The 27,894-nt window shown below is 47.5% G+C and overlaps 8 protein-coding genes across 8 annotated transcripts; 4 read left to right on the top strand and 4 right to left on the bottom strand.

Annotated features, from left to right (window-relative positions):
• Positions 1 to 257: 257 nt before the first annotated feature.
• On the top strand, positions 258 to 2,189 carry ENP2 (Ribosome biogenesis protein; the record flags this gene model as incomplete). Its single annotated transcript, XM_031151060.1, has 1 exon — positions 258 to 2,189. One exon carries the CDS (start codon positions 258 to 260, stop codon positions 2,187 to 2,189), a length of 1,932 nt encoding a protein of 643 aa, XP_031003761.1.
• A 220-nt stretch (positions 2,190 to 2,409) lies between these two features.
• On the bottom strand, positions 2,410 to 3,134 carry LHYA1_G006119 (uncharacterized protein; the record flags this gene model as incomplete). Its single annotated transcript, XM_031151059.1, has 3 exons — positions 2,410 to 2,693; positions 2,744 to 2,890; positions 2,945 to 3,134. 3 exons carry the CDS (start codon positions 3,132 to 3,134, stop codon positions 2,410 to 2,412), a joined length of 621 nt encoding a protein of 206 aa, XP_031003749.1.
• An 8,306-nt stretch (positions 3,135 to 11,440) lies between these two features.
• Positions 11,441 to 11,858, bottom strand: Mrpl33 (39S ribosomal protein, mitochondrial; the record flags this gene model as incomplete). The annotated part of the gene is made up of 3 exons (XM_031151058.1): positions 11,441 to 11,487; positions 11,601 to 11,717; positions 11,798 to 11,858. Coding segments are annotated over 3 exons (225 nt in total), but the record flags the coding sequence as incomplete, so codon positions are not given.
• A 1,059-nt stretch (positions 11,859 to 12,917) lies between these two features.
• Positions 12,918 to 13,622, bottom strand: ypgQ_1 (Uncharacterized protein; the record flags this gene model as incomplete). Its single annotated transcript, XM_031151057.1, has 1 exon — positions 12,918 to 13,622. One exon carries the CDS (start codon positions 13,620 to 13,622, stop codon positions 12,918 to 12,920), a length of 705 nt encoding a protein of 234 aa, XP_031003754.1.
• A 4,904-nt stretch (positions 13,623 to 18,526) lies between these two features.
• On the top strand, positions 18,527 to 20,089 carry ALT1 (putative alanine aminotransferase, mitochondrial; the record flags this gene model as incomplete). The annotated part of the gene is made up of 3 exons (XM_031151056.1): positions 18,527 to 18,935; positions 18,986 to 19,782; positions 19,835 to 20,089. 3 exons carry the CDS (start codon positions 18,527 to 18,529, stop codon positions 20,087 to 20,089), a joined length of 1,461 nt encoding a protein of 486 aa, XP_031003753.1.
• Positions 20,090 to 20,505: 416 nt separating this feature from the next.
• On the bottom strand, positions 20,506 to 21,999 carry ABD1 (mRNA cap guanine-N7 methyltransferase; the record flags this gene model as incomplete). Its single annotated transcript, XM_031151055.1, has 1 exon — positions 20,506 to 21,999. The coding sequence occupies one exon, from the start codon at positions 21,997 to 21,999 to the stop codon at positions 20,506 to 20,508; it is 1,494 nt and encodes a 497-aa protein (XP_031003752.1).
• A 299-nt stretch (positions 22,000 to 22,298) lies between these two features.
• Positions 22,299 to 23,868, top strand: rpn7 (putative 26S proteasome regulatory subunit; the record flags this gene model as incomplete). The annotated part of the gene is made up of 3 exons (XM_031151054.1): positions 22,299 to 22,754; positions 22,810 to 23,618; positions 23,670 to 23,868. The coding sequence occupies 3 exons, from the start codon at positions 22,299 to 22,301 to the stop codon at positions 23,866 to 23,868; spliced, it is 1,464 nt and encodes a 487-aa protein (XP_031003751.1).
• A 3,245-nt stretch (positions 23,869 to 27,113) lies between these two features.
• LHYA1_G006113 (Uncharacterized protein) lies at positions 27,114 to 27,894 on the top strand (the record flags this gene model as incomplete). Its single annotated transcript, XM_031151053.1, has 3 exons — positions 27,114 to 27,129; positions 27,274 to 27,302; positions 27,363 to 27,894. Coding segments are annotated over 3 exons (577 nt in total), but the record flags the coding sequence as incomplete, so codon positions are not given.

Here is a 27,894-nt window from a genome sequence, read left to right as displayed (position 1 = left end):
GACGTTGCGCCTGCCTTTGCGTGAGCTGTGTTGACGATTGAATCATGGGTGTGGGTATGCATGGCAAGGATTTGGAGCGGGACTAGTCTTCTGAGACGGGGTTTCGGGCCCGCTAAAGTAGTGGGACAATCGGATAATCATCCCTGTACAGTACAGTACAGTGAAGAAAATAAATTTCTTGAAGAACTTCAAATCTCAAAAGTCAAATCTAAGCTGGTGGGGTTCTGCGATTGCAAACCGTCAAACACAACTCCGCCATGAAGCTCACGAATGCTAACGAGGTGCCGGTCTATACCATCTCCGGTGCTTCTACTGCAAGACCTCTGCCAGACTGGCTTGCACGGCAACGGAAGCGCAGTTTAAAAAACGACCCCGAGTATGCCAATCGAGTCGAATTACTCCAGGATTTTGAATTCGAAGAAGCCAGCACGTGTATAAGAGTCAGTGAAGATGGAGAATGGGCGATGAGTACTGGCACATACAAGCCGCAGATTCACGCACACAACCTGCCACAACTTTCTCTCTCCTTCGCGCGACATACCACCAACCTAAATCATTCCTTCATCCTCCTATCCTCCGATTATTCTAAATCGCTCCATCTACAAATCGACAGAAGACTCGAGTTCCACACTCCTGGAGGATGCCACTACCAAACACGCCTCCCGAGATATGGCAGAGACTTAATTTACGACAAGCAATCGGCTGAAGCTTTGGTTCCATCTGTTGGCGTGAATGCAGATGGTAGTGGAGAGGTTTACCGACTGAACCTCGAGATTGGAAGATTTATGAAGTCTTACGAAGTTGACGTCGGTGGTGATGACCTGGCTTCAGCTGGAGGCGGTGCATTACAAGGTGGGATCAATACTGGCAGTGTGAATACGGCTGCAATTGCAGAAGAGAGCCATAATCTACTTGCTTTCGGAACTTCTATTGGGACTGTTGAGTTTTGGGATCCGAGGTCAAAGGCTAGAGTAGGGATTCTGTCAGGACAAGAAGGAGAAATTACGGCTCTCGACTTTGACAGGTCAGGTATTTCGCTCGCAACTGGTTCCTCTGAAGGTCTGGTGCAAATCTATGACCTCCGACGCCCAGTTCCAATTTTGCGCAAAGATCAAGGATATGGATACCCCATTAAAACATTAATACATATGACAACATCATCTCAGGAAAAGAAAATATTGTCGGCGGACAAACGAATCATCAAATTATGGGACGAGGCTGATGGCAAGGCTTGGACGTCAGTCGAGCCAGCTGTGGACATCAATTCTGTAGCATGGTGTAAGGAGAGTGGGATGCTCTTGACCGCGAACGAAGGCAAGCAGCAGCACGCTTTCTTCATTCCACAGCTTGGCCCCGCGCCCAGGTGGTGCTCATTCTTAGACAATATGGTTGAGGAGATGGCAGAAGAAGCGCCAGCAGGAACATATGATAATTACAAGTTCTTGACGCTACCGGAACTGAAAGCCTTGAACCTTGGACATCTTGTTGGGACAACCAATCTATTACGGCCTTACATGCACGGATATTTTGTTGCCTCGAGGCTCTACGAGGAAGCTCGGCTTATTGCCAATCCATACATTTTAGACGAGGAGAGGACCAAGAGAGTCAAAGAGAAAGTTGAGAAAGAAAGAGCCAGTAGGATTAGAGGCGGCAAGAAAGTCAAGGTTAACCAGAATTTGGTCGACAAGATGCTCAAGAGACAAGAGCGAAGACAGAAGGTCGATGAGGATATGGGTGTTCTTGGTGACGACCGATTTGGCAAACTGTTTGAGGATGAGGATTTTGCTGTGGATGAGCGAAGCAGAGAGTTTCAGGCACTCAATCCCAGTACGAAGGTTGACGCCGTCAATGGGAAGGCGTCAGATGACGAAGCCAATTCGAGCGACAGTGGGGACAGTGATAAGGATGAGATTATGTCGAAGCCCAAGCCCAAGCCTGAAATGCGGATATCATCCTCTTCATACAAGAAGTCTGGTCACCAACGTCAGGATAAGCCTTTGGGATCACGAATGCAAGGTGCGGGCCGTGTCAATAAGAATAAGGGAGAGGTTGTCGGCGAGCGATCCGTTACCTTTGCACCCGAGGGAAGAAAGAAGGAGAAAGAGAGTGCCAAACCTCCTGTCGAGCGGAAGGGGAGACGTGACGACGGTCGGAGGAGCGCCAGTGGAAACGTGTTTAGGAACCTGTGATGGGAGCACGTTGTGTCTAGTGATTACAGAACACAATACCACACCGAGACGCATTGCAAAGTCTCTGTCAATTGTAGTAACATGGGGGTATCGCAACCATCTCCCTTCTCAACATATCCTGGCCCTATATATACTGGGAAATTTCAAACAATCCCAAATACCCAAACACCAACGCTACCTAGGTCAACAAAAACTGATAAAGTGGCCCAACCGTTCGCAGTTACCGACCCAATCTCGCCCATTTCGACTTCTTTGGAGGTTCCGAGAGCTCAAACGAACTCATTTTGGGCATACCCTTTTCGACATCATCCCTCGGCGTATTCGGAACCTCGTTTATCTTAGTCAACCCACGAGTCGAAGCCCTCCTTCTGTCTTGCACATTTTTGGGAAACGTCGATCTTCGTGGCGTCAAGGCAGTAGCAACTCGTCTTGCGGATCTTCGGATCTTTGCGCGGACCTCCCATGACCGTTTCTTTGCAAGGTACCAAAGTACCGACGAAACAACTAAAGCGGTATTAGTGGATGCCCGATGACAGCAGCAACGTGCGACTTACTCCCAACAATGCATATTGTTCCGGCGATCGTTATGAGTGCAATGATTGCGCCTCTCGACAGAGTAATCGATCCAGAATCTCCACCCGCTGCTCCTGCGTTGCTATCCCCGGCCCCGGCTGAAGAACCAGCATCTCCTGCTGCTGGACCTAAACAGCAATCAGCATGTCTTACAAATCAACCGTCCTTCGAATGAGACTCACCATCTCCCGGCTGCTGGGGAGAAGAAGTCGCTAGACTAGAGAACTGAGCCGCAACAGCACTAGAAGACATTGCTGGAGTCAATGAAACAGACGATGTTGGCGTTGGAGCAGAAGAAGCGGTAGAATCTTGTGCTGTAGCTTGTAGAAAGAAGATATTCAGCAAGAAAGCGAGAAGAATCATTGCCCTCATTGTTACGGCCATTATATGAATATGAAAATGCAAGTTCCAAGTGAAACCTCTCACTCAAGCGCCCGGCACTCAATGTGACTGTGATGAGATTTTTTTGAGGAACGCCTGCTGCTGGTGACGAGAAATGTGAGCTCACTTCTGCAAGGGGAGCCGCACTGCCTTTATGAAGAGCATCCTCAGACCCCCAGGACAGCGGCTACACGTAGGCCTGTTATTGGGCCGTAAGGTATTTCAAGAAATCTGTATCACTTTGCTAAGGCTTCTCAAAACTGACCTACATGGGTGAGGACGGGAGCTAGGAGATCCGGGGCATGGTGATGAGGGAGATTCATTGGCTGTTGTGCTGACTGTTGGCGGTTAAAAGAGCCCAGCGTCTCTATTTCGGGATGTTGTGGCCCAATTGGAGGCTCGTTTCAGGGATGGCGGTAAGCTGGGGTTATTATTAGCGAGGGCAGATCTCGATAACGACAACGACAACTGAGATCTAACGTCAGATTCATTGGGTACATGATGACTGCCGACGACTTGTCCACATAATATAAGGTAAGGTACGTTCATGTCTGGAAAGCTATTTACATCGCAGCTGTGGCTAGAGGAGTCTCATGAGGAGTAGCGCGCTGTTTCTTCTGTGGCCTTGAGGTGGCTGGTGATGTTGAAGAATACTTTGCGCATGCTGAGACGTGTTACTACGCGCCGCTATGCTTTGTAAATATGCCTAAGGTACTGCGTGGGTATCTTGGATGTCTAGGCTGTCAAGATTGGTTGTTTGGTCATTGATGCTTGCAGATCAGTCACCTTGGCTCGAAACTTGGTTCCATAAAGATGCTACTCGCACTCATCGCCAGGCGCTGGAGGGTGGAGCTCACTTAAGAGATTGCAACGGAGACGAGCCCCAATCTACAAATAACATCAGCTACAAGAAACATCCATGGTATGTTCTATATCCTCGAAACTTCACACCCCCGAGACTCATAACATCGGCCGTGTCATGGGCTTCAAGCGCTAGAAGTACCACCATCTGGAACAGACCGTCTGGTATTCTCTCTGGTCTTCATCTTCATCTTCATCTTGCGCTGGAAACAGACTCCCATCAGAATGTTCTAAGCTAAAGCGTTAGAGCTTTGCAGAATGCGCGGCAGTAAATACCTAAGTTATGAACTTTTGAACTTGAGATGCGTTCAGCCGTCGACTCAATACTTTAGTTCTGCCAGTTCATTTTTCGTACAAATCACTTTCCTTTCTTGATTTAAAGATGGGGAGGACATGATACAATGTCGTCGGCTATCTTGTTCGCCGTTGCATTGCTCTGGGCAGCTTTAGGGATGGGAGGATTGAGGATGCCGTAGGTGTTCTTCTTCGTCGACAGCAGGCAAATGTCTTATTAGTGACTCTCAAAGATCTCTTTCCTCCCAGCAAGGAAAGGTATCTACCTACCTATATGAATATCAAGGTAGTGTTGAGTTCACGTGACACTCTCCTTTGATGAAGAATTGAGGTCGACACCAAGCCGCAATTGCCATTGAGATATCGTCATTGAGTGTCGTATTTCCTTCGGAAGGAGAAGGGGCTCGAGGGCGTTCCTTCCAAATTGGGTTGTGCTGCTTCAAATTTGCCGAGCTCTCGTCTCTTTCTTCTTCCCTTTTGCCCTTTCTCTCTTCATTAATATCATCACACCCCTTTCCGTATACATTCCAAGTTCTCCTGCGAGCGTTAATACACATCAAGCGATTGCTCATCGGGCTGCTCATCTTCGTGGTGTCACCCCTTGAGGCAATTTTTCAGTGCCCACGCTTCTCTCAACTTTCCCTACACCATAGGCCTGCCGCCTCATCATCAATGACGCCCAATCCCCTAGAAGAAGAGAGTCAGGTCCTGCCAGAGCAGTTTGATGTCTTCAATTATCAACCGCTGTCCGATGATGATGAACACAGTCCCCAGATTCCCGGCACTCAATCCAGCGTGGAGGTCTTGCTGGGTCAAGACAATTTGGATCAAGGTTCCAACAGTTATGCATCTCGAATTGATGAGACTCAATTCGCTCCTCTGGAACCAGACACCCAGTCATTTGGACAAGAGAGCCTCGAGTCCAGGATATTAGAGACCCAATTCGCTAACGTAGAAATTGACACACAAGCTATGGAGACACAGGTATCGCTAGCATCTAGAGATCATCCATTTTCTCCAGAAACGGATCGAGTCTTGAGGCCCGCCATCACGGAGAAACCTAATTCACCACCAAGTGGAAATAAAGATCCCACCGATGCCTTCATCACGCGACCGGTCGCGCGCGACATAAGCCCAGATGAAGAGTTCACTTTTGCTAAAGCCAAGAAAGCCAAAGCTGGGCAGTACGCACTGCCCCCACCGAAGCGTAGCAAGGGGGCTCCCAAGTCTCAGCCACCGCAAGAGTCTCCTGTTACGCATACCGTCCCAAAACTCCAAGGTCAGTAATGGCATATGCTTTTATCGACTCTGCTAATATGTTCTATTGCAGCTCAATCGAAACCGCAAGAGACGATCCGGGCCGTTCAGCCTGAACTACCCATCAAGACTCCTCTCTGTCACTCACCAACTCCTGCTAGTCCTGCTAGAAGTGATGAGTACCTCGCTTCACAACCCAAGCAACATGCCAAGGACCACACACAGGAGCTTTCTGCAGGGAAGACACCTTCGATGCCAATTGATCCCCAGGTAAAGACATCGACTACTACTCACGTTTCGATTTTGGGGCAAGCCGCCGAAGAGTTTATTCCCCGAAAGATTTTGCAGCGAGACCCAACTTTACAGCCTGATGCCCAACTGCTAGTCCCGGCTGTTTCAACTGCTTCTATCCCTCCTCACCTCTTGCACTCAAACAAAGAGCGTGTATCTCGGCATCCCCTCGATCGAGAGACATCATTGAAGCTACCTGTTTATGTACAGATGCCGACTGTCTCAGTTATTTCCCACGCGGCCCACCCACGGCAATCTTCCAGAGGAGTTGCTCTGCAGAAACCTGCTAGACAAGCAGCATCGCCCACTTTAGCTGCTTATCAAGTAAAACATTCAGCTATCCGAACCAAATCAGGCCTAAGACCGCCCTTTATTGCACCAACCAGGTATAATGACCTACGCCCGCAAATTTCTTAGGCTGTCTTGCTAACATGAATTATCAGGGCCAAGCGAATCAAAGCACCATTTCCAGAGATGCAACGTACTTCAAATAGTTCGCGATTGAACCCGACAGATCCAACCCCAACCAGTGAGCCTATTGGGTCTACGAGGAATCTACAGCCTAAAGGACCCAGTTTTTCGTTCTCAGAATTCCCGCCAAACGTTAGCCGGCAAACACGTTCACTGGCTCCCGACCACGATGCTGTCCTCAAGGATAGACACGAGCAATACATTCGTAATTCTATCGCCTATGATCAGTATACAAACGGACGTGGTCATAGCAACTCGACAGAGCCTCTAGACGTGCAAATGAGTCATGTGGAAGAACCTATTAGTGTAAGAATCACTCTATTGCCAATATCAATCCAAGCTAAAGAAACATTTCCAGTCAGAGCTTCCTCATGCAATCCAAAGCGCAGTAAGTAATAAAATCTTTCTTAGTAGCTTTCAGCTAACGAACAAGTCTCAGCCAGTTGCAGTTCACTCTCGCCAGCCTTCCTTCGTTGAGAATAAGTACATGGTTGCTCCTGATCAACCGGCAGGCGCCGTACCTCATGCTTCAGTACCAGTCAACCCGATCAACCCTAGCAATGAAATTACAGGCACAATATGTTTCCAGCAACCTTCAAGATCTGCATCAAAGACCCCTACTGAACATGGGCCACCGCGAAGCAATATGGGCACCCCACTGAACAGGGCCAGCAGGCCCATGGCGCTAAACCAATTGGAACCAAAAGGGGTTTCCGAGCACTCCGCTTTGCAACCAATCCAAGCCACAAAAGTTCAAAAGTCCAGACAAATGCAGCCGCGCGAGGCTTCAAGGATCGAACCCGTTGTTGAAGATGCTTTACGAGAACATGAATCCCAGACATCTTTGCAAGCGCACTCACCCCTCTCAGTTCATGGCAAGGTAAGGTTCTCGTCTGGAAGCATAGAGTCAATCCGCTAACCTACTCAGAAGGATTCTCCTAACAGTGCTTTCCGAAAATTCATCGAGAAGGCGCACGTTTTCGAAGAAATGATCAATGACTGCCAGTTGAAGCAAGAAGAAATCAAAAGGCTTAACGACCTTGCGGACGAATACAAGAAGACAATCGAAGCATTGGAAGTGGAAAAGAGGGACATTTCACAGAAGTTGAAGAAATACGGAACTTTCCATGTTCAATACAGAGACCATATGAACAAGGTTGTTACTACGCAAAAGCTGCTTATGAACGAAGCAGATGAAATGAGGAAGACTTCAGCTGAGGTTATCGCGATGTACGCCACTAACCAGAAGCAATCTGTCGTTGACCAGATGGACTTAAAAATCAAGGAAATCAAGGAAATGCGGCTGCAGGCTGATGAACTAGTGAAGTATGAAAAGGATATGATCGCCAGAGTTGCTAAGGCAGAAGAGATTGCCAAGAAGTATGAGAAGGACATGCTCGTCAAAGTTTCTAAGGCAGAAGAGATTGCCGAGAAGTTTACAACAGGTAAGTAATATGCAACTGTTTTGGTCGCATGAGCTGATGAGCCAAGATGCTTTGAAGAAGCAGGAATTCGAGAGGAAGCTGGAAGATTGTGAGTTCGCTTTTCTGTTCAAGGTCTACACTCTTACAAGACCTAGCTTCAAGAACGAACGAGCTGCTCAACGCCGACCTGAAGAAGAATCTGATTGAGTTGTCACGTGAACACCACAACTCAGACCAACTTCATAAGCAGCTCACAGCACAAGTAGAAGCTCACAAAGAGCTTATGACGCTCCTAAAGAAGATTCCCAGTGAAGTCATCAAGGAGTTCACCAAAGATGACGGTAGCTTAACAGAGATTTTGACGTCCGCGAGCGCAACCCAAGCAAAGTGCGTCACCCCACCCCCACCCGAGAATGACTTATTTGTGCTGACATGTTGCAGAATTGACCAGGCTATAAATGCTGTTGGTGAACTCAAGGACCACCAAGCTGAACCACCACATTCTTTAGTCAAACTCATCGAGGATTTGTGTAACAGGTAAGTCCATGGTAGACTGCTTAGTAGAAATACGCAAACGACAATTGCTAACTATATAATTCAGGATTGAGAGCAAAGTACAAGCTTCAGATAGTAATGGAACATCTGTCCATGAATCGGTCAACAAGCTATTCGAAGACTTCAAAGAACGTCTGGGTCTGCTCAAAATCGACACCGAAATACAAAAGGGGCTCAACGATCGTGTATCGGAGCTGCGAGAGTCCAATGCATATTTGGCCGCAAAAAACAAAGCCAGTGATCTGGAGGTTCAAAACTTAATGACACGGCTGGAACAAGCGCAACAAGACCTCGACCATTGTCAGGACCAATTGTCTACAAAGTCTGATGAGCTCACTGCTGCACAAGCCCTTCCAGTAGAGAGTCCAAAGTTACTCGCTATTACCAAAGAGCTCGAGACTGCGAATTTGGGCCTTTTAGGCCAAATCCAAACTGCGAATGGAGACGTTGCAAAGGCCAAAGAAGAGTTAACATTAATCAAAGAGACCGGTTCTAGCAACACGGACCATATACGTACTCTCGAGGGGAAATTGGAACATGCCCAGACTCGTATCAACGGTTTCGAAGAGGAAAAGAAGGCAATCCAAGCTGAGGCTAAAGAAGAGATAAAAAGGAAGGAACAGGAAATTGCCAAAAAGGCGGACTTTACCAAGTCCAACATGCAGACGAAGAATGATTCAATAGTGAAGAATCTAACGCAGAAATGCTCTGAGTTGGAAACAGAATTGAAGAGCACCAAGGGAAGTTTGCAAAAAGCCCAAAATGAGGGGTTTTCGACTACCATTCTCGTCGACAAGGTTATAGCTGAGATAGCTTCATATAAAGAGAAACTTGGTCTGCAAGCAGTTGCTCTAGAGCGAATAGAAGGGCAGCAACTAGGTCTTCAGGACTGTGGTAAGCAAATGGATGGTGACGTTATATCCATCGGCAATGGTATTAGAGAGCTCCAAGAGTATCTCGCAACAGTGCGGAATGCAACCGGTCAGGACCTGGATGCGATCTTCAATTCCCAGGCCGAGCTTGAAACTAATTTCCGGAAGCTGGATTCTCTACAACAAGAGAAGGTTGAATATCAAGAGAAGAACAACAATCTCCAAAAGAAGCTGGAAGCTGCAGAAAAGGACAACCGCGAGAAGTCATCTCTGAAAGAGACAAATAATGCTCTTGAGAAGGAACTTGCTACTCTTCAAAAGCAGTTTGAATCAGCTACTGGTTCAAAGATGCAAGACCTTAAAACGGAGAATAATGCACTTGAAAAGCAAATTTCACATTTGCAAGCTCAGGTAGAGTCCCTGAAACAACCCTACCGCTCATCGAAGAAGGCCAATATGCCAACCATCGAATCGACTCATCAAGAGACGCCGCAGCAGATACAGCGACGGCCAACTTTCCAACTGACTCCTTCTCATCCTGGCCATGAAGATGACCAGATACTCAAGGGGAAAATGCCTAGTCCAAAGAGAATGTTACGTGACGCGATGAAACAGCATACGTTAGCTTCCAATCCACGAATGCAAGCCAATTCTAGGTCAGAGAAGCCCGATTCCATTCCTGAGATCCAGTTCGCTTCCCTGCCGACCACCCATAATCCAACTTCAGTTCAAACTTCTGCACGCCCCGGCAGTAACGTTTGTCAACCTCCGCAATCCGAAACTACTCGTGCCACTACTGTCCAGCCAGTATTGGCTACGAAGCCCTCTTCCGAGGTCGGAGAAGAGCTTAAGCTTTCCCGTCAAGCATCCGCGCGTGGGATCATTAAGCGTCGTCAGAGTAGCCAGCCTCATGATGGCGAGATGCTGTTGACTCCCACAGTGATCTCATATTCTCAATATCGTGTACCAGCAGCGCTCAATTCAGGCGCTGATCGAGACTTGCCCCCATCTGCTGGGACTTCTTCATCTATCAAACCACTTTTGGCTTTTACGCCAATTGGTTACAGTCCTCTCATTGACCATGGACCAATGATTGAGGACATGAAATCAGCCATGACCCAAGAGCAACTCAACCCGAGATCTAAGAAGAGACGATATAGCCAGGTCGATATGCCAAAGAAGGATGGTGCCAATCCAGAAGTTGGTGTTGCTGCAGCAGAGAAGGTCATTCCAGACTCGCAGAGTTTTGGCCGGGGCACACCATACAAACGAAACTACATTTTCCCACAATCTCTGCAATTTTCTGACGTAGAAGAGTATCATTCTCCGGCAGCCAAGAGAAACAAAAAGCTGACCGCCAAAGAAGAGTCCAATCGTCGACGAGCTTCAGGGCCACCGCCTAAGAGTGCTTTGAAAACCCCGCAACAAGCCCCCATTTCGAATCAAGATGATATGCACACAGCAACAGCAACAGCTATGGCGTCAGATTCTGTCTTGCAAGACAAGTCGGCTGGACTTGGAACGAATCAAAAGCAGACTCAACAGTTGAGAACACGTTACAATCAAGGTGCCTCCGGTTTGAGTTCCAGGTCAAAAGCCGGCAATCATGCATCAAATCCTGCAGCCAGTTCAACTCGTATTCCAGCACGCAATCGAACGAGAAGTTCCGAGACTAAAGAGGTCTTCGGGAAGAATCGCCGAGTTTCATTGCGCAATTCAGCCTTGAGTCAAGTCATTCCGGATTCCCAATAAGGCCACAGACCATGATCTCAAGATACGAGTATCTTGACTTGGAAGCAAATTTGAGTCCTCGTCGGCTTGTCATTTGTTCCTTACGGACAAGTACAGAATTTGAGCTTAATCTATTGCTTCTTCCTTGCTTCTTCTGCGGCTCACCTACGACGATGAGTGGTATTCTATTTGCTCTAGTACCCTAATGAAGGTGATCATGTTAGTAGCTATAGCACAACGAACAATGCGGAGAAGGTCACAATGTATTGCCTGAAGGGGATTTTCTGGGGGATATGTTATGCTTTGTTGGAACTTCTACTGCTTCTAGCTCACATATCTTGCACGAGCACCATGTTGCTACAGAGTCTTATACCTCAAATACAATTGTAGCTCATCTCAATGCTTCATAACGACTTGCTTCCAAAACGCCTGCCCATGCTTTGTCTAAACCCGTATAATATACATCTCGCGAGCCTTCCACCACCCCCTTCAATTCATTCCGCACATGTATCTCGTAGTATAGGATTCAGCGACTCGCTTGTTATCTCCCACCGCGCTTCTGCTCAAGAAACAACACCTTCTTCCTTACTGCAGCCGCAAGTTAGCATTCATCCGTACTCCCAATTCCTTTCCCCAATGACCCCGGACTCGTACTCCCTCACCCTAGCCATATATATACACAAGAGAGAAACAGAACGTACCAACAGGATCATACTTCAGCATGCTCAACGGCCGATGGGTACGCGGGCGCATTAGGGTCTTGTAGTAGCCGGTGAGGGCCATGGAGACGAGACGCACGGCTATGGTGCGGGATTTGGCTGGAGTGGGTTTGTGGGTTAGTTGTTTGTAATTTGAGGAGGGAGGGAGGGGGTAGGGAGGAAGGTAGGTAGGTAGGTACCTTTTTTTGCCATTGTGGAGGAGGATTGGGCTGGGGGGTTTGATGGGGAGAGCGAGGAGAGCTGTGGTTCGTGAGGTGAGGCTCAGTGCAGAGCAGAGGTTCGATTTTATGGGTGCCTGAGATGTGAGGTTAATATTGGAGCATCACGTGATATGAACAGGTGATTTTTCGAGGGCGGGTTGGAAGATTGGAATATAGATAGATGGATGGATTTTATTAATTGGTATTAGAGGATTTGATGGTTTCACCTAATGCATTGGGTTGGCCTAGTAATCTGTGGTTTTCATGGTTGCATTTCTAGGTGTAGAAGAGGTTTCTAGCTAAGGTTGCAGCGATGTGGGGATAGCCTCATCGCTGCTTAGTCATTGATACTAAGTCACGTATACCACGTGACATATATCCCAACAGGATTGACTTACTATATACTTCTTTACATGATTCCTTATTGGCTATAGTTGAGTGAAGATATTTGTTTCCCACGTGCACTATCTTTTTATCAAATCAATTACTTGAAGGAAGCACTAATTAATAGGCTGAATAGATCCTTGAATACCGGTAAACTCAGGATTAATTTTCCCTTTCGCTGGGGCTGGTTCCGTTCTAGTCTACGGACGTGAGCAATTACTACTGTATGGGGAATATGATTACTGCAATATTAATAATATTTCTAGTTTTGTTGGTATTACGGGGGTGATATCACAAGTCACAAGTCTACTATTGGTTTTGTTTGTAGTCTTATTATTCGTGATGTCTATCCATACTCACGGCTCAGCTGGGGATTGAAGGAATGATCAGGATAATATTATATTCATGATGGCAGACTTTATCAGCACGCTAGTCCATAGCGTCCACGTGTATCATGAGGGCTCGATTGGTCTGCGCAACATGAAGTATTAGTTCCAACCGCATTGCAGTATTGGTTCCAACCGCATTGTAGCTTGAACAGCACCACTACGTATCACTTAAGGTGGCCGATAATAGAATTTTGTCTTTGGTCATCCTTAAGTTCTGAGACAATTTGCAACCTCCACGAACAACAACAAGGTTTTAGTCACCCGCAGTTCATTTTATAGATTTCCTTGGAAATTACTGCAAAGGCTGGGCCTATACTTCTGCCACTTCACTCGGTGTGTGATTGGCTTGCAGAACTCAAGATCGATGCTCCTAAATCTGCAACTTTCACCTCCTTATCCCACCATTTCCGAAAGGTCCGTAAAATAGCAATCCTCTCCTTCGCCATCTGCATCCCCGGTTCCGTCTTCATCATCCCCTCCAATTTAAAAAGTTTTATCTCAAACATCGCGATCGAGCCCTCCATATCCTGTCTGCTTGGATTAACAACAGCACCGCCGTATGTGAAGGCACGTCCTACGCCAACAGCACCGATGGCATCGAGGCGGTCCGCATCTTGTACTATGGCTAGTTCCGGGTATTGAGCAATGAGCGTCTTGACGTAATCACGGTCTTTGATTTCCGAGCTGTACGACACTCCGCTACAGATAATCTGCACCTTCTCTGCTAGGGCCTGCTCGGCGCCAAATCCAAGAAGCAGATCTCGCACCATGATACTTGGATCATCGCCTTTTTGCAGATATTTTCTATCCCCTACATCGTGGAGAAGTGCTGAGAGTGTTATGATCGTGGGATCTAGAGCTAGTTGGGGTACGGAGGACGCTGATTTTGTTGTTTTGAGCTTTTCGTAAATGGTGTGGGATAATCCCAAAACTCTTTCAAGATGATGAAAATCGTGGGAGCCGTCGTACTTCTTCATATATGTCTCCAGATATGCCGCAACCTCAGTGATCAGGTCTTGAAATTCTGCCATTTAGTTATTTGGTATATAATTAAAAAGTGAGATTTGAAATAAGTAGGGACATCTATTTGCAGGTTTACCTGACTTAAGTCCCCCACCACCCTTCGGGGCCCCCCCTTCTTCGGGCCACCTCGCTTAACTCACCGTTTGTTGGTATTGCCGAGACTACCTATGGTTGCATTATAACGCTCGACTTGGTCGGGCTTGGGGAAACAAAGTACAAGAAGCTACCAAAGATCGAGTGGCCCTTTCGCAATCTGAATCCTTTAATGGAAAAGGTCAGCATATGGCTTTGGCACCAAATGGCTAGTTTTGAGAGCGGAACGGAGGAGATCCAACTGTTTTTTTGGATGCAGAATGTTTTCAAAGGAATTGTTTGGTGACAGATAGTTTTGGGGATATTTTGCGAAGTCTGCTTATTATATCTTGGTTTCTTGTAATAAAAATCTGGCAACAGAAACATTCTTGAGCCTAGATGTGACTATATTGAAATTCAGATTCAAATGGATGCGGAACTTCACGCCACTTGCAACGACCCGCGAACCACAATATTTTCCTTCATATGAATTGACTTTAACATCATGAATTAAGATGCCTGCTCCAACGTTGGGAATCATGAGGAAGTGGCCTTGCGCGCTCGAAGGCTGTGAATAATTGATAGCATCTACTAATCGATGGCGAGCCAAGAGGTATGAGGTACCCCTGGCATATCCATTTTCTACCCAATTACCTGCGGTGGGTTCATTTGGAAACTTGTCGTACGTACAACATGGTGCAATCGACGAAAGTGTGTTGTAGGTAATTGAATAGTGAGCCTGGGCGGTGTAAATTATTTGTAGGTAGGATGGATCGGCTCGGCTAAGATGTTGAGTTTCACGCATTCATTGTCTCCTCGACGTCTCTTGACAACTTGACATCCACATTCGAAAACTTGCAACACGATCGATTTGCATTTTGTCAGGAAGCTACTCGAGCATAAACTTGGACTTGCGACTTTCCTCGAAGAATCACGATCCCCCCTCTTGACTGCGCCGAACTCGACCTTCGATCATCCTCAACTAACTTCATTCGACAACAACATCTAAGATGGCTACCGAACCCCCCCTCCAGACACCAGCAACGAGAACAGCCTTAGCTCCATGACAGACCGGACCTTCACGTGCTTTCCAAAGATGGCGCCGGAACTTCGGAATATGGTCTGGGAGCGCGCCGCAAATCTGCCTCGCAATCTCGATATATGGGCGCCAACAATCGGAGAGGAAATGACGTTACATCGAAGGCAGGCCGATAGACCCATCACCTTCATCCCTTTCTAGTTCTGTTCTACTCGTCCAGTTCCCGGTATTCTACACGCAAATCAAGAATCTCGAACCATTGCTCTCAAGTTTTACAAGTTGAGCTTTGGTACGGAGATCAACCTAGCAGGTAGCCTCAAACTTACCACTCTCGCAAGAATTTACAGTAATTTCGAGGCTGATCGAATATGCCCCATGGGACAATTCGAAACTAACGCACATGCGTGTTTATGGCGTCTGGATCAAACCCCTGCTTGGGCTGTTAATGTTTACTTCGATCCGTCTGATAGTGACTTGATGATTTCAATTGCATACGAGATTCGGTTCAATCTTTTGTTATTTTAGGATCATGGTGCTCATATCAACACGGATGTTTACTTGTACTACTGCGGGAAGCTGCTCCCGGGTGATGGATCATTTGAATTTGTCGATCTGGACCAAGACGAAGCGACACCAGGAGAATGGAAGTCCTTATGTACAGTCAGAGATGAACTTATAAGTTATTACGACGATGATTACGACATTGTTACTCCGGAATTCAAACTTGTTGCTATTGTGGTGGATGGGGTGAGGCAATGAATGGCGACAGCCCTTCTTCAACATTGGTTATAGGGTAGAGTCACAAGCCACGGCCATTTTCTCACTGCAGTATTAAGATACTTCTAAGTGTGGTTGCCGTATGCATGGAACTGGCTCGCATTCTCGATCGACGAACCTGGTTTATTTGCAGATTTTGATAGGGGTTACTATTACATTGTATGTCTCGCTAGTCATGAAAATGAAGATGAAGATCTTGGTGGGGTCCAAAAGTGATTGCAGATGGTTACACAATTGTATGATCGATGGAAAGGACATGAATGGCTTGGCGCTTTAATTTGCAGTTCAGATCAGGGAGGGAGCAGCTGTCAGATATCAATCCAATGGCTTTATTTCGAACGCATTACTTGTAGAAGCCTGAAAACAACATATGGACTACACTTCTTCGGTTGCTGTGGAAGTCTCTCGTAGTATGTAATATAAACGTGAATATTCGAATAATTATCAATCAGCCATTGCTTCGATTTGCCACCTACACGTCAACCAATTCACACGAAAGATAGTCTACATAGCCTCCATCTTTGATCTCGTGATGCAACTGCTTGGTCAATTGAAACCTTCCCATCGAGTGATAGTATATGTTAGCACAATGAGCAGAGCAGCATTATTCTGTCCTCCCCCGCTACTGCTACCACAGCGGACCGAGCATAAAAAAGCTTTCCCATGCCATTCCAAGAGATTCAATATGCTATTTGGCAAGTTGACATTTGCTCTAGCTCACTGCGCTGATCGAACATGTCATATGCGCGTTTACGACCTAGATGAAGACATATGCACCTAGGTACAGTACATGCATATGTAGCCCTGGGTGATACCGAAAAACAAGTTCTGCGCTATTAATATCTATGACGGTAATGCTACCAGCGGGCTCAAGTATTTTGATCTGTATCAAGGCCACATACTCGGGTGTGATTGCAGTACCTTTCACTACGATGAACTCCTTCTGTACTTTTGTAAATCGGAGATTCGGAACCTCGGCCTGAGAAGCAAACTCGAAAGATATATCGAATCGGGAAGAGTAGAAACACTCTGATCGAGAGATGAAGAATCCCATATTGAAGCACACGATGAGGGGAAAGGGCACGGAAATCCCCAGAGATTTGGTGTTTTTGAAGGCTAAAATACCGTCTGTAAAATAAGTGGCTTTAGTTTCAGAAGGCGCGTTTTGTGCCAACGTCAAAAGCGGTCTCCCTGAGAATACCGAAACGGGGAATTTGCGGCGTCTGCAGTCTATGATTGAATGTCTGTACCTAAGGATATAAGTAATGAAATAAGCAAGAATGTTCTCCGTACACCGCGTAAGTTGGCCACTTGCGTGTTTATAATTGTGTACAAACAGCCAGGTTTAACTTAATGATCTTTATCCTTCGGGGTGTCCTGGCTCGTCTTTTTTGCTTTTTCGCTTTTATAATTTGGGAGGGTGTGAAAAGGTAGGTTATCATCTTTCTTAACACTTTACCGGTTTGTACTTGTAGGGGTTGTCTTTTTTGTACTTGATGTTTTGTTTATTTTGATGTCTTTAGTTTTTTGGTGGGGAATAAATTGGAAAGGGGGAAGCGAAGCGAAGTGAAGACCCCTATTGTTTAAGCGAAAAGAAAAGCATTTCTATCTTCCTATGCTACCTAGGTAGTTCAAGAAGTTTTCAAGCATGTTTGTTGCGCATCGCTGTTTCGGGAGTATCAATTTAGTACCACATGGAAGGGTTAGGGGGAAGCCATATTCCCGTATAGGAAATTTTACAGTGTATTTATTGCATATCGCGGACCCAGATGTCAGTTTAGCTCATTACTAGGGAGTTGGTAAATAGATAGGGTACCACAACTCTGGTTCTTTTAGCAAACTTTCGGTCTTCAGCGCCTTGATTTTAGTCCTGCTGTACATAGGATATAATCTATTCTTATCTGCCGCGGTTTAATTATTGCTGTTTTTTGCTACGGATGAGTACTTCAAAAGCTTGCTCCTTGATACCTAGGTACCTTAAGAAATACACCAGCATTGCAGCACTTGACGGTCAATAAAGTCATTAAGCGTAGCATAATTAAGTAAAATGATTAGGTAAAATCAGCTCGACTCATGTTATCCCACGTTGTATTATAATAAAAAGAAAGAGAAAAGAAAGAGGACGAAAACTGTTGGAAGTCTTGCATTTACTTGGTACTGTACGGGACAGATGCCACTTTTGTCTTATCTGTCGCTATCGTCAATCACTATCTCTCTACACCGTACCGTATAAGCTTAGCCCAATTAAATGCTCAACAACTCCTCAACAGCATCTTCTGGCAAACAAACATTCCCGAAAAGGCACGCGGAGCATTATTGATGCATCTTTGCTTCCAATCGAATATCCCCTGCTCCGATCAAACCCGCCTGTCATGTCGATATGAATGCGCTCACGAAAACCCCCAACTCTTCCGACTCGCTGAACGGCGCAAGAGCCTAAAATAATAAAGCCAGGCCCTTGGTGGTAGCTTCCGCAAGAGCAATCCGGGATCTCAGATCAACCCGCCTGCAAGAGATATGGTTCCCCTCAATGCGTCATTAAGTTGGACATGCACGAGTAAACGAATGCGATTCCAGCAAATCCCCTCGCGCGGGAATAAATACTTCTCTTCTTCCTTTTACCCCAATTCATACTGCTTCAACAGATCTTCGGGTATGTAGGAACTCCAACGGCCCAACGGAGAATATTTCTATTTATCCATTTCATGGGGAAGAGCAGGGCAAGTTTCCGATCTCGCCATCGGATCGGATCGCCATCTGCGCTTTATTCCTTCCATCCAGCCCTACTGTACCTAAGGACCCCTACTGCTATACCCAACTAAGGTATCATGTACCTTGGTGGGGGTGGGGGCGGGGTCATGCGCTGTGCACACTGTTTTTCAAACTTCTTTTTTCCAGCCTCGAAATCTTTAATACCCCTCATGTGAATAACCGGCTGATCTGACTCTATATACAGTACCTTCAGATAGATCCTCCAATCCACTTCAACCCCCCTCCAAGTACCTACAACCGATACGGCGCACAATGTCGACCACTGCCCCACTTCGACGCTTGAACATCGACAATATCAACCCCCGCGTCAAGGAGGCGAAATATGCCGTGAGAGGAGAGCTCGCCGTACGGTCAGAGGAATACAGAGAACAGCTCACAAAAGACTCTCACGGACTTCCTTTCGACGAAGTCATCTCTGCCAATATCGGAAACCCCCAACAGTTGGACCAGAAGCCAATCACGTTTTTCAGACAAGTATTGAGCTTGCTGGAGAACCCCGCGCTTTTGGAGAAGGAGGATGTGCTGGTGAATCAATTGGGATACAAGACTGATGTTCTTGAGAGGGCAAAGTGGCTCCTGAAGACTGTTGGCTCCGTTGGTGCATACAGTGCCAGTCCTGGAGCCACGGGAATCAGGGAGAGTATTGCCAGGTTTCTTGAACGTAGGTACCAATCTTAAAACCACGGTATACAGCTCTAACAAAAGTCGCAGAACGTGACGGCCACTCTGCTGAAGCAAAAGACATTTACCTCTCTGCAGGTGCCTCTTCAGGTGTCAGCACCCTTCTCCACATCATCTGCGCCACGCCAAAGACCGGCGTCTTGGTTCCCATCCCCCAATACCCGCTCTACACTGCATGCCTCTCAGTCCTCGACGCACAATGCGTTCCCTATTACCTCGACGAGTCCAAGAACTGGGGTACAGACTTGGAAGCCATAAAAGGTGCATACAAGGAAGCGGTAGCAGCAGGAACAGACGTCCGCGCAATCGTCATAATCAACCCGGGCAACCCAACTGGTGCAAGTCTATCAGCAGAGGATGTGAAGGCAGTCATTGACTTTGCCGCTGAAAAGAAGCTTGTGATTATGGCAGATGAGGTTTATCAGACCAATGTCTTCAAAGGCAAATTCCACAGCTTCAAAGGCGTATTGAGGGAGATGCAGAAGGCCGACCCAAAAAAATACAACCATGTGGAGTTAGCTTCGCTGCACAGTGTTTCTAAGGGTATTATCGGAGAGTGTGGGCACCGTGGGGGATATTTTGAGCTGGTGGGCATTGACCCAGAAGTCCAGGAGCAGATCTACAAGTTTGTGTCTATTAGCTTGTGCGCGCCTGTTATCGGACAATGTCTCGTGGAGTTGATGATCAACCCCCCAAAAGAGGGAGAGCCGAGTTACGAGCTGTACAAGCAGGAGTATGATGGCATCTTTTCTGGGCTGGAAAAGAGGGCTTTTGCATTATACGAGGCGTTCAAGGATATGGAAGGTGTTGAGTGCGGCGAACCTCAAGTAAGTTTGAATCTATCTAACCCAACATCCTTTCAACACTAACAGTTATCAGGGTTCTATGTACCTCTTCCCAACCATCACCCTCTCACCCAAAGCCATCGAGGCAGCCAAGAAAGAAGGTCGTTCCCCAGATGAGTTCTACGCCTTCCGCCTGCTCGATGCCACCGGAATCTGTGTCGTAGCTGGCTCCGGCTTTGGGCAAAAAGCCGGCTCACTGCATTTCAGAACTACCTTCTTGGCGCCTGGTACTGAGTGGGTGGGTCGTATTGCGAAGTTTCACAAGGAATTAATGGATGAGTTCAGATGATACGCTCACGCATGTAGGTAGATGGTATCTGTTGAAATTGAGTACTGGTGGTAGGTGTGATTAGAATCCCTGAATGGATTTATGAATCAAATGACGGCAAAGATCCCGTAACCTCCGTTGAAAATGTCCTATCGAGAGCTTTGATTTTCTCCTGCGGCTCTGTGAACCATCCACATGTGACACAAATCGTCCCTTGTTCTTGAAAATCATTCATATTGCATTCGCGTATCGATTTAAAGCTATAAATCTATTCGGCAGTCGTAGAATGACCTCGCCATAAATGCTTTTTAGTATGCTCCATCCCCTTATGCATAAAACCCGATCCCCGAAAAATACCTGTATCACCAGCCCCAAAGGAGGATAAAATACACTGGAGAACCTCCCATTCAAACTAACCAACGCCACCCGAAGGACTACTAGACTTTGTAGAAGCAGAACGCCACATAAAAGCTAGCAGCCTCCATCTCCTCAGGGCTGACAAGCAGAGGACCACGACCGCGTTCTCTAACGCCCATCCGCTCACTCAGAGGACCCAAAACCTCGTCATCTTTCTCCGTGTTCCAGACCTCGTCGAACGACTTCTGGTACTGCATTTCGAGGTTGAAGTCTTCGGCAAGCGCACGGAAAGCTCCCCACGGCACAACGTACTCCGGTACCTCCTCGACGGCCTCGTGTAGGAAGTAGTTGTACTTTTGGCCGAAGGGGGGCCGGAAGATACCATCGGCTGGCGTCTTGCCGGGGAAGCGGACGCGGTAGATGTCATTGCCCCATTCGGCGGTCTCTTCTGCTTCGCCTTCCTCTAGCTCCCCGAGTTCTTTGCTCTCTGACTTCTCTCCGTCCTCTGCGGGTTTCTCCTCATCTGGCTTAGCGGCGATGCGTTCGTTGAACTTCCGGACTTCCTCACTGATGACATCTGAATTGGGTATGCAGCCAATGAATCGGCCTCCCTTCTTCAGCGCACCTGCGACGTTCTTGAGCATGGTTCGGGCTTTCTCCTCGCTCTCGAAAGCATAGTGCATGCAGAACATCATGCTGACTACGTCGAATCCACCTCCACCAAAGCGAGATGGACCGCCAGAACCGTCAAAGCCCACTTCTCTGACTAGTGAGACCTTTTCAATTGATTCGCCAAAGCAGTCTTGTGCGTAGAACTCTCCTTGGAATAGTCTTGGTGGTGGTCTGCTGTTATAACCTCCTCGTCCCCGTCCGCCTCGACCACCTCCGCCACGACTCGCCATCTGTCGATACCTCTCCTTAGCCTGATCAATTGAAACATCTGCCGGATCTAAGCCAACGTAAAGCTCCACATTCTGCGGCGTCTGTTGCCACTTCCCCAGATCCCCTCCCTTCCCACACCCAATATCAAGAACCAGCAGACCCTTCGCCTCAGTAGGACCTTCCGCAAAGACCATCCCACCCCGTTCTTGTGCACCAGGAGTGTAGTCTTCATTCGGCGAGAACTTTTGAATTATCGTGCTCTTGACCCAATTGTTAAAGCTTCTCAATCCCTTAATACGACTATCTGTCTTGCGCCAGTCCCGGCCTCGCTCAGGAACAGCATTATAATGTTGTTTAACGGCATCATGAATCCCCTGCTTTGCATTCGCGACCTCGATCTCCTTCTCCCGCTCAATCTGCTTCTGGCGTATGTGCTCGCGCTCTGCGTCGGTGATTCGTGCTCGCTGGCCCGGACGCTTCTGCTTGCGGGTTTGGGAAGAAGGTGAGGGCGTTCGCTGGCGTTCTTGAGGATTGGGTGAGAGAGAGCGCCGGGAATCGGTGTGCGCTGAAAGACGTTTGGGAGTTGATCCAGAGGGCGAGCGTGATCTTTTGCGTTTCTTTGCTGGCTCGAGTTTGGTTGCGTTGAAAGGCTGGGGTTGGTCGTCCACTGGAGAGCCATCTGCGCCTGCCATCTTGAATGATTGGACGAATGTACCACCTTTGAAAGCTTTGAAATGAACGTATAAAAACGTTCGATTTGGTTGTAATTAAATGTTATAAAAGTTTTAGTGGAAGGTTTGGGTTTGGATGAGGTCACGTTTGGAAGCTTTGGATTCACCCCGGCCGACTCGTGTCGCGCTAGTAGCCTGGAGCTTCATGCAGCCTTCAAAGCCGATTAACAATAAATGCAACAACACCAAGCACTACAAGTCACGAATCTCTTGATATCACCCCATCCCACTATCCTCAACATCCCACTTCGCAGCTCAAGATGGGTTCCGATCCCCAATATGCGAAGTATCCTCTCCTCCCTCTCGCCCAGCACATCTTCACTCTCACCAACCCTTCTTCGCCCAAAACCATCCAGCAAACATCCCTAAAGAGCCTACAAGATGCAATCGCCGAGCACAAGATGGCGCCGTTATACCGGTATCTGGCCCACCCTTCAGAAGGCATCCTCAACGCCACCGGGGTAAGCTCTACGCATTCTACAAAGCCGCCTGGACGAAAAGCTAGCGCTGCTGGTATGGTGGCAAGCAAGAACTCAATACCCAAGATCGACCTACCGTGGGACGAGGCTCTATATGAGAAGTTGAAGAAGGAGAATGACGAGGAGTTGGAGGCGTTTAAGAAGGAGGAAGAGGAGGCGGAAGAGAAGGCTGGGGAAACCGAAGTACAGGCTGCTAGAGGAAAGCGTGCGGAGTTCTGGGCTCGAGTTGGAGACAAGGTTTGCAATATTATGGCTATTAGAGATTATATGGAATGCTGACAAGTTGGCTTAGGACCAATCGATTGCAGCCTACGAAGAGGTATTCGAAAAGACAGGCGTTTTGGGAACGAAGATTGATCTCGTGCTCGCTATCATTCGAATGGGTCTATTTTACGGCGACAAGTTATTGGTGAAGAAGCATGTGGATCGGGCGAAGGCGTTGGTTGAGAGTGGAGGAGACTGGGACCGAAGGAATCGATTAAAGGCATACCAGGGACTCTATCTCCTCACAGCTCGATCCTACAACTTGGCCGCTCCTCTCCTTCTCGACAGTCTTTCTACTTTCACTAGCTACGAACTTTGCTCCTACTCTTCCCTCGTCGTCTATGCCGTCTTGGCTGGATCTGTTTCGTTAAAGCGAGTCGATTTTAAGACAAAGGTTGTTGATGCGCCAGAGATCAAGGCTATTCTAGGTGATGGCGATGACAAGCTTGATGCGCTTTCGGGGGCGATTTCAGCTGGTCCAGGAGCTGATGAGGAGATGGAGGATGTCTCTTCAGCAACACCATCAGGTGCCAGAACCGTCGTCAACCTCACCACCCTCGGAAGCGACCAACCAGAGGCTGAAGTCGCGGTCGATTTTTCGCCGCTTGCACAGCTTGTGAGCAGTCTGTACACTGGGAGTTACCGTGACTTCTTTGGTGCTTTGGCAGCTGTGGAGGTCAACTTTCTAAGCCAGGACCGATACCTTTACGAGCACAGAGGTTGGTTTGTTAGAGAGATGCGTCTTCGTGCTTACCAACAACTGCTGCAAAGCTATCGTGTTGTTGGGCTTGAGAGTATGGCTAATGACTTTGGCGTTTCCGTGGATTTCTTGGACCGGTATGCTATCACCCTTTTCAAACTTCCAGTTCTTTTACTAACCATTTACAGTGATCTGGCCAAGTTCATTGCCGCAGAACGCATTCCGTGTACTATCGACCGTGTGACTGGAAAGGGTATTATCGAGACCAACAGACCCGACTCCAAGAACAAGCAATATAACGATGTGGTTAAGCAGGGTGATCAGCTTATCACCAAGCTACAGAAGTACGGTCAAGCGGTCAGGTTGAGAGGTAGCGAGAGAGCGTAATGTGGAGGATATGGGGTTAGATGAACGAACAAACAGCTTGCCTTTGTACGATATCATGGCGAATAGAACAACGCTTGGCCGGAGTCAAATTGGATCTGGATCTGAAGTGGCGGAATTTCCCCAGGTTTATATGCATAAGCTCTAGTGGGGCCTAGATTTGGCCTTATTATTTTGCTGAATAACTTCCTTCGTTAAAGTCTCTTCTTTTCACTCCGACGTTTGAGCCGCAATGGCAGAGCTTGAGTATTGCTCTGCAGCAGTGAAGTATTTGACTTATTTGGCGTTCCTGTCTATCTCTTCAGTGCTCTCGCTAAAATACATTTGTCTATCTTCAACATTTGAGCCTTTAGCAATTTATACTTCACAGATTTTTCCGAGATCTCGACTATCCGCAAGCTTGCCTAAATGCTACCGATGCGGCGGAGCCTACGAAGAGTATGTTACTCTCGATGTCGTTGTTTGTTTGATTCGGGTACTCGACATGTTTAGAACGTGCAGTACAACCTTCAGCCGCTTCTTGGCGTCTGATGTACAACTTCTTCTTCTAGTCATATCAATAAAACCTCAACTAGGAGGCAGGAAAGAACGGGGAATACGAAACCCGGGTCCTGATTCCTATCAGTTATATGCAGTCAATTCTCTACCGACGACTCCCGCGTGGAGTTGACATTGAAGAGGGGTCAAAGTCTTGGAGACAGAATAAACTCGAAATTTACCAGCTACATCCCGCTGCCAAGGGGTGAACATGACTCTCCACGGACTAGTTTCAGCCCTGCCGCACGTCGCTTTCACAGCTCATCAAATCCGATGGTTCGAGGCGTCGGCCTGCAAATATTGAAAATTGGCATTCGACTCACTTGACCAATCTTTTGTTTTGAGGCTTGCGGCTGAGCGCAATAAACTCTTCTAACATGCGGGCTGTGCTAATCATGCTTTCGCCAGTAAAGTATATGAGGTACCATGATGGATCTACTTCCATTTTTTATTTGATTTCACATTTCTCTTTTTGTTATACAAAGGCTGAAAATATCAAAATGATTACTTCACGTCTGATAGTTGCTCTCTCAACATGTCTGGGTGGCGTTTCTGCTCATGTTGTTGCTGAGCGTGCTCTGATAATTACAGCAGCAGCAGTAATCCCAAGGCAAGCCGACAACCCGCAAGGCTTTGTTGGATACTACTCTTCGTCCGGCGCATTGTCATGTGAGTGAGGTCCGAGGAACAGACAGTATGTATAATAATTGTTTTCAAGGGAAGACTGCGGAATGTCTGGCAGGCAGAACATTCACGACTTCTGCATCGTATGGAGTATGCTGCGATACAGCGCTAGGGGCTTGTGGGCGTAATAGCTTCGCGACGGCTTGTTCTGGTGCCTATGCCATGTATGGAGATGGGCCATATTCATGGTGCGTCTGTTGAGCTGGAATTGGGTTGGCAAATTTTACTAACTTTCATAGCTCATATACATGCAATACCGACTTCGTGTTGCAAACAGCGAATGATGCTAATCCTACCCTTTGGATTGGCTGTGATACCGATGGTGTGCAAACAAACTTCTATGAAAACATGCCGGCGTCGAATTCAGCAGGTATGCAATAGGTGAAAATTAAAAAAGAAATATTTTGACAGACCTCCTCAATCTAGCACAAACGACTATCCCTTCTAGCCCCTCGTCTACAGATTTCTCTTCGGCCCCGACCACAGTCACCGTTCCTCCTGGCGGTCAAACTACGTTTCCTACCCCGGCTCCAACTCCGACCCCCAAGAAAAATAGCAGCAAAGCATGGATCGCAGGTGTGGTTGTCGGGCCATTCGCAGCAATTGCCATCGCTGGTCTCCTGATTTGGGTCTTCTGCCTCAGGAAGAAGAATAAGAAGAACCAAGTATCCCCACCAGCACCGATGCAACAAGGACCCATACAGCAAGCATACGGACAATACATGCAACCACCAGGAGCTGACCCGCGATATTCCCAACCCGCACCACAATACACCACCGGTCCTTACCAGCAACCACAGACCCTGTCTCCAGACCAGCAATGGGCTCCAATCCCAAGTCCCGCACCAGTACCCGTCTCACCCATGAGCGTGAGCGGTCCTTTTACCCCTGAGAAAAACACCCCTCATCACAACCTCGCGCAGCAGCAAGACCAACAAACCATTCTCGATGCGAATGCGAAGACTCCCAAATCACCAGTTCCTACAGTCAGCGAACTCGCGAGTCCGCACACGTATGGCTCGCAAACTCAACCTCCGTCGGGGAATGTGAGTGAGATGGGCTCTCCGCAGCCACATGCAGCGCAACCACTGCCGCCTTCAGGTTATGCAGCGCAAGCTGGGCCGGTGCCTACTCATTGACCTCCTACTCTACTGTATGAAACAAACAAGTGACATTTTGAAAAACGAACCATGTTCGCGCACGTGATGCGGTCTCGAGAATCGTCTCAGGGGTACGAGTACAGTAGTAGTTTAGTGTACGAAGTGCTGCCTGTTAAAGGAGACTCGACACAAATACACTTTGCAAGTCACAACTCCTTACTACTCCGTATATTCTACGACTAATTCCACGCGAAAGGTGCGGATTGTAATTTCTATTGAGAAGACTACCTGCCTGCCAAAACATACCTAGGTAGCCTTGCGAGGAGATCTTGGTGTAAGGTAACTTTTAAAAAATATAGCTTCAGCCACTCTTTAATGCGCTGCATTCTCTCGAATCGCACCCAGGTGATAGAATATACAGTACATGGATATTTGCTGCCTACGAATCTGCGACATGGTCTCTGTTATCATCTAGTCGTAAGTAATACCTCGGCTTGGGGCTGCGTGGAAGTCTGAAATTTTGATTCGGTGCATCTGACGATCGTGAACTGGATTCAAGGTGCGGTTGATAGCTTTGAGAGGATGCAAGTTTTGGATCAGCCATGTAGTTTGCACTCAACTGATGCTTGTAATACCTCTGGCCTTGCTACTGCAACATATAAATGCCGTCAGATATGTGTTCCGGTTCATTCATGAATATGGCCAGTTCAGCCATAAACCAACGCTAAGACTGAACTGGATTCACAGTCTATCACGTGCAACGATAATCATGGGCGATTAGAATATTTGTAGTGTAACTCCGTTACTCCGTTCTATAGACGTCATTCAGCCTCGCCATCCGAACATGCATTCCATCAAGGGAAACCATTAGACATCACGTTCGCAACTTCCACAAACGGATTGCTCAAGAGCAACTGTACTGTGACCATGAATAATCCATTGAGTAATTATATCTCCTTCATGTGCAAATATTCACCCCAGAACAATACTAATCATGTTGACAAAACTCATAGTCCCCAAGTCTCGCAGGGTCCGAACAAAACATCACCATCCCCCTCACCCCAAAGTAAACAAAACTAACATCTAGCACAGCCAAAATTCGACCTCACCCTACGAGTACGTTGTCCTTCCCCACCTACCTTGCTACCAGGCCTAGAGTACTCACCAAAACAACAGATAATAGATCTCAACAACGTCCCCCTCGTAACCGGCACCGCCTTCATAAAATACAGCCTCCCCTCCTCCTCTGCCACCAGCGGCGAGCACACGGGCCGCACAGAGCGCTGTCCCATAACAGAGCACAAAGTACAGTTCGACTACGCGCGCACCTTCCCCGTACGCCTCACCATCGACAAGAGCAACAATCTGTCCGAATGTCCCATCCACTTCGAGATCCTGCAAGAATTCCACTCGGGCACCGTTACAAAGGTCGAGCGCGTACCACTGGGGCATGTGGTGCTGAATCTCGCGGAATATGTAGAGGAGAGCGATCAGGTCGATGGGGAAGAGGGGGTGGTGAGGAGGTATCTGTTGCAGGATAGTAAGATCAATAGTACGCTGAAGATCGGGGTATTCATGAAGCAGATTGATGGGGAGAGGAATTTCGTGGCGCCGCCATTGAGGACGGCAGCTGTGTTTGGGGGAATTGCGGGGATTATGGCGGGGGAGAGAGAGGGTGTGGAGGAGAATGTTGGACGTATGTTCCATC

This window comes from Lachnellula hyalina (genome assembly GCF_007821495.1).
Source record: "Lachnellula hyalina strain CBS 185.66 chromosome Unknown contig00111, whole genome shotgun sequence".
In the NCBI taxonomy this organism is placed as follows: Eukaryota; Fungi; Ascomycota; class Leotiomycetes; order Helotiales; family Lachnaceae; genus Lachnellula; species Lachnellula hyalina.
This window is presented reverse-complemented; position numbering and strand designations above follow the sequence as displayed.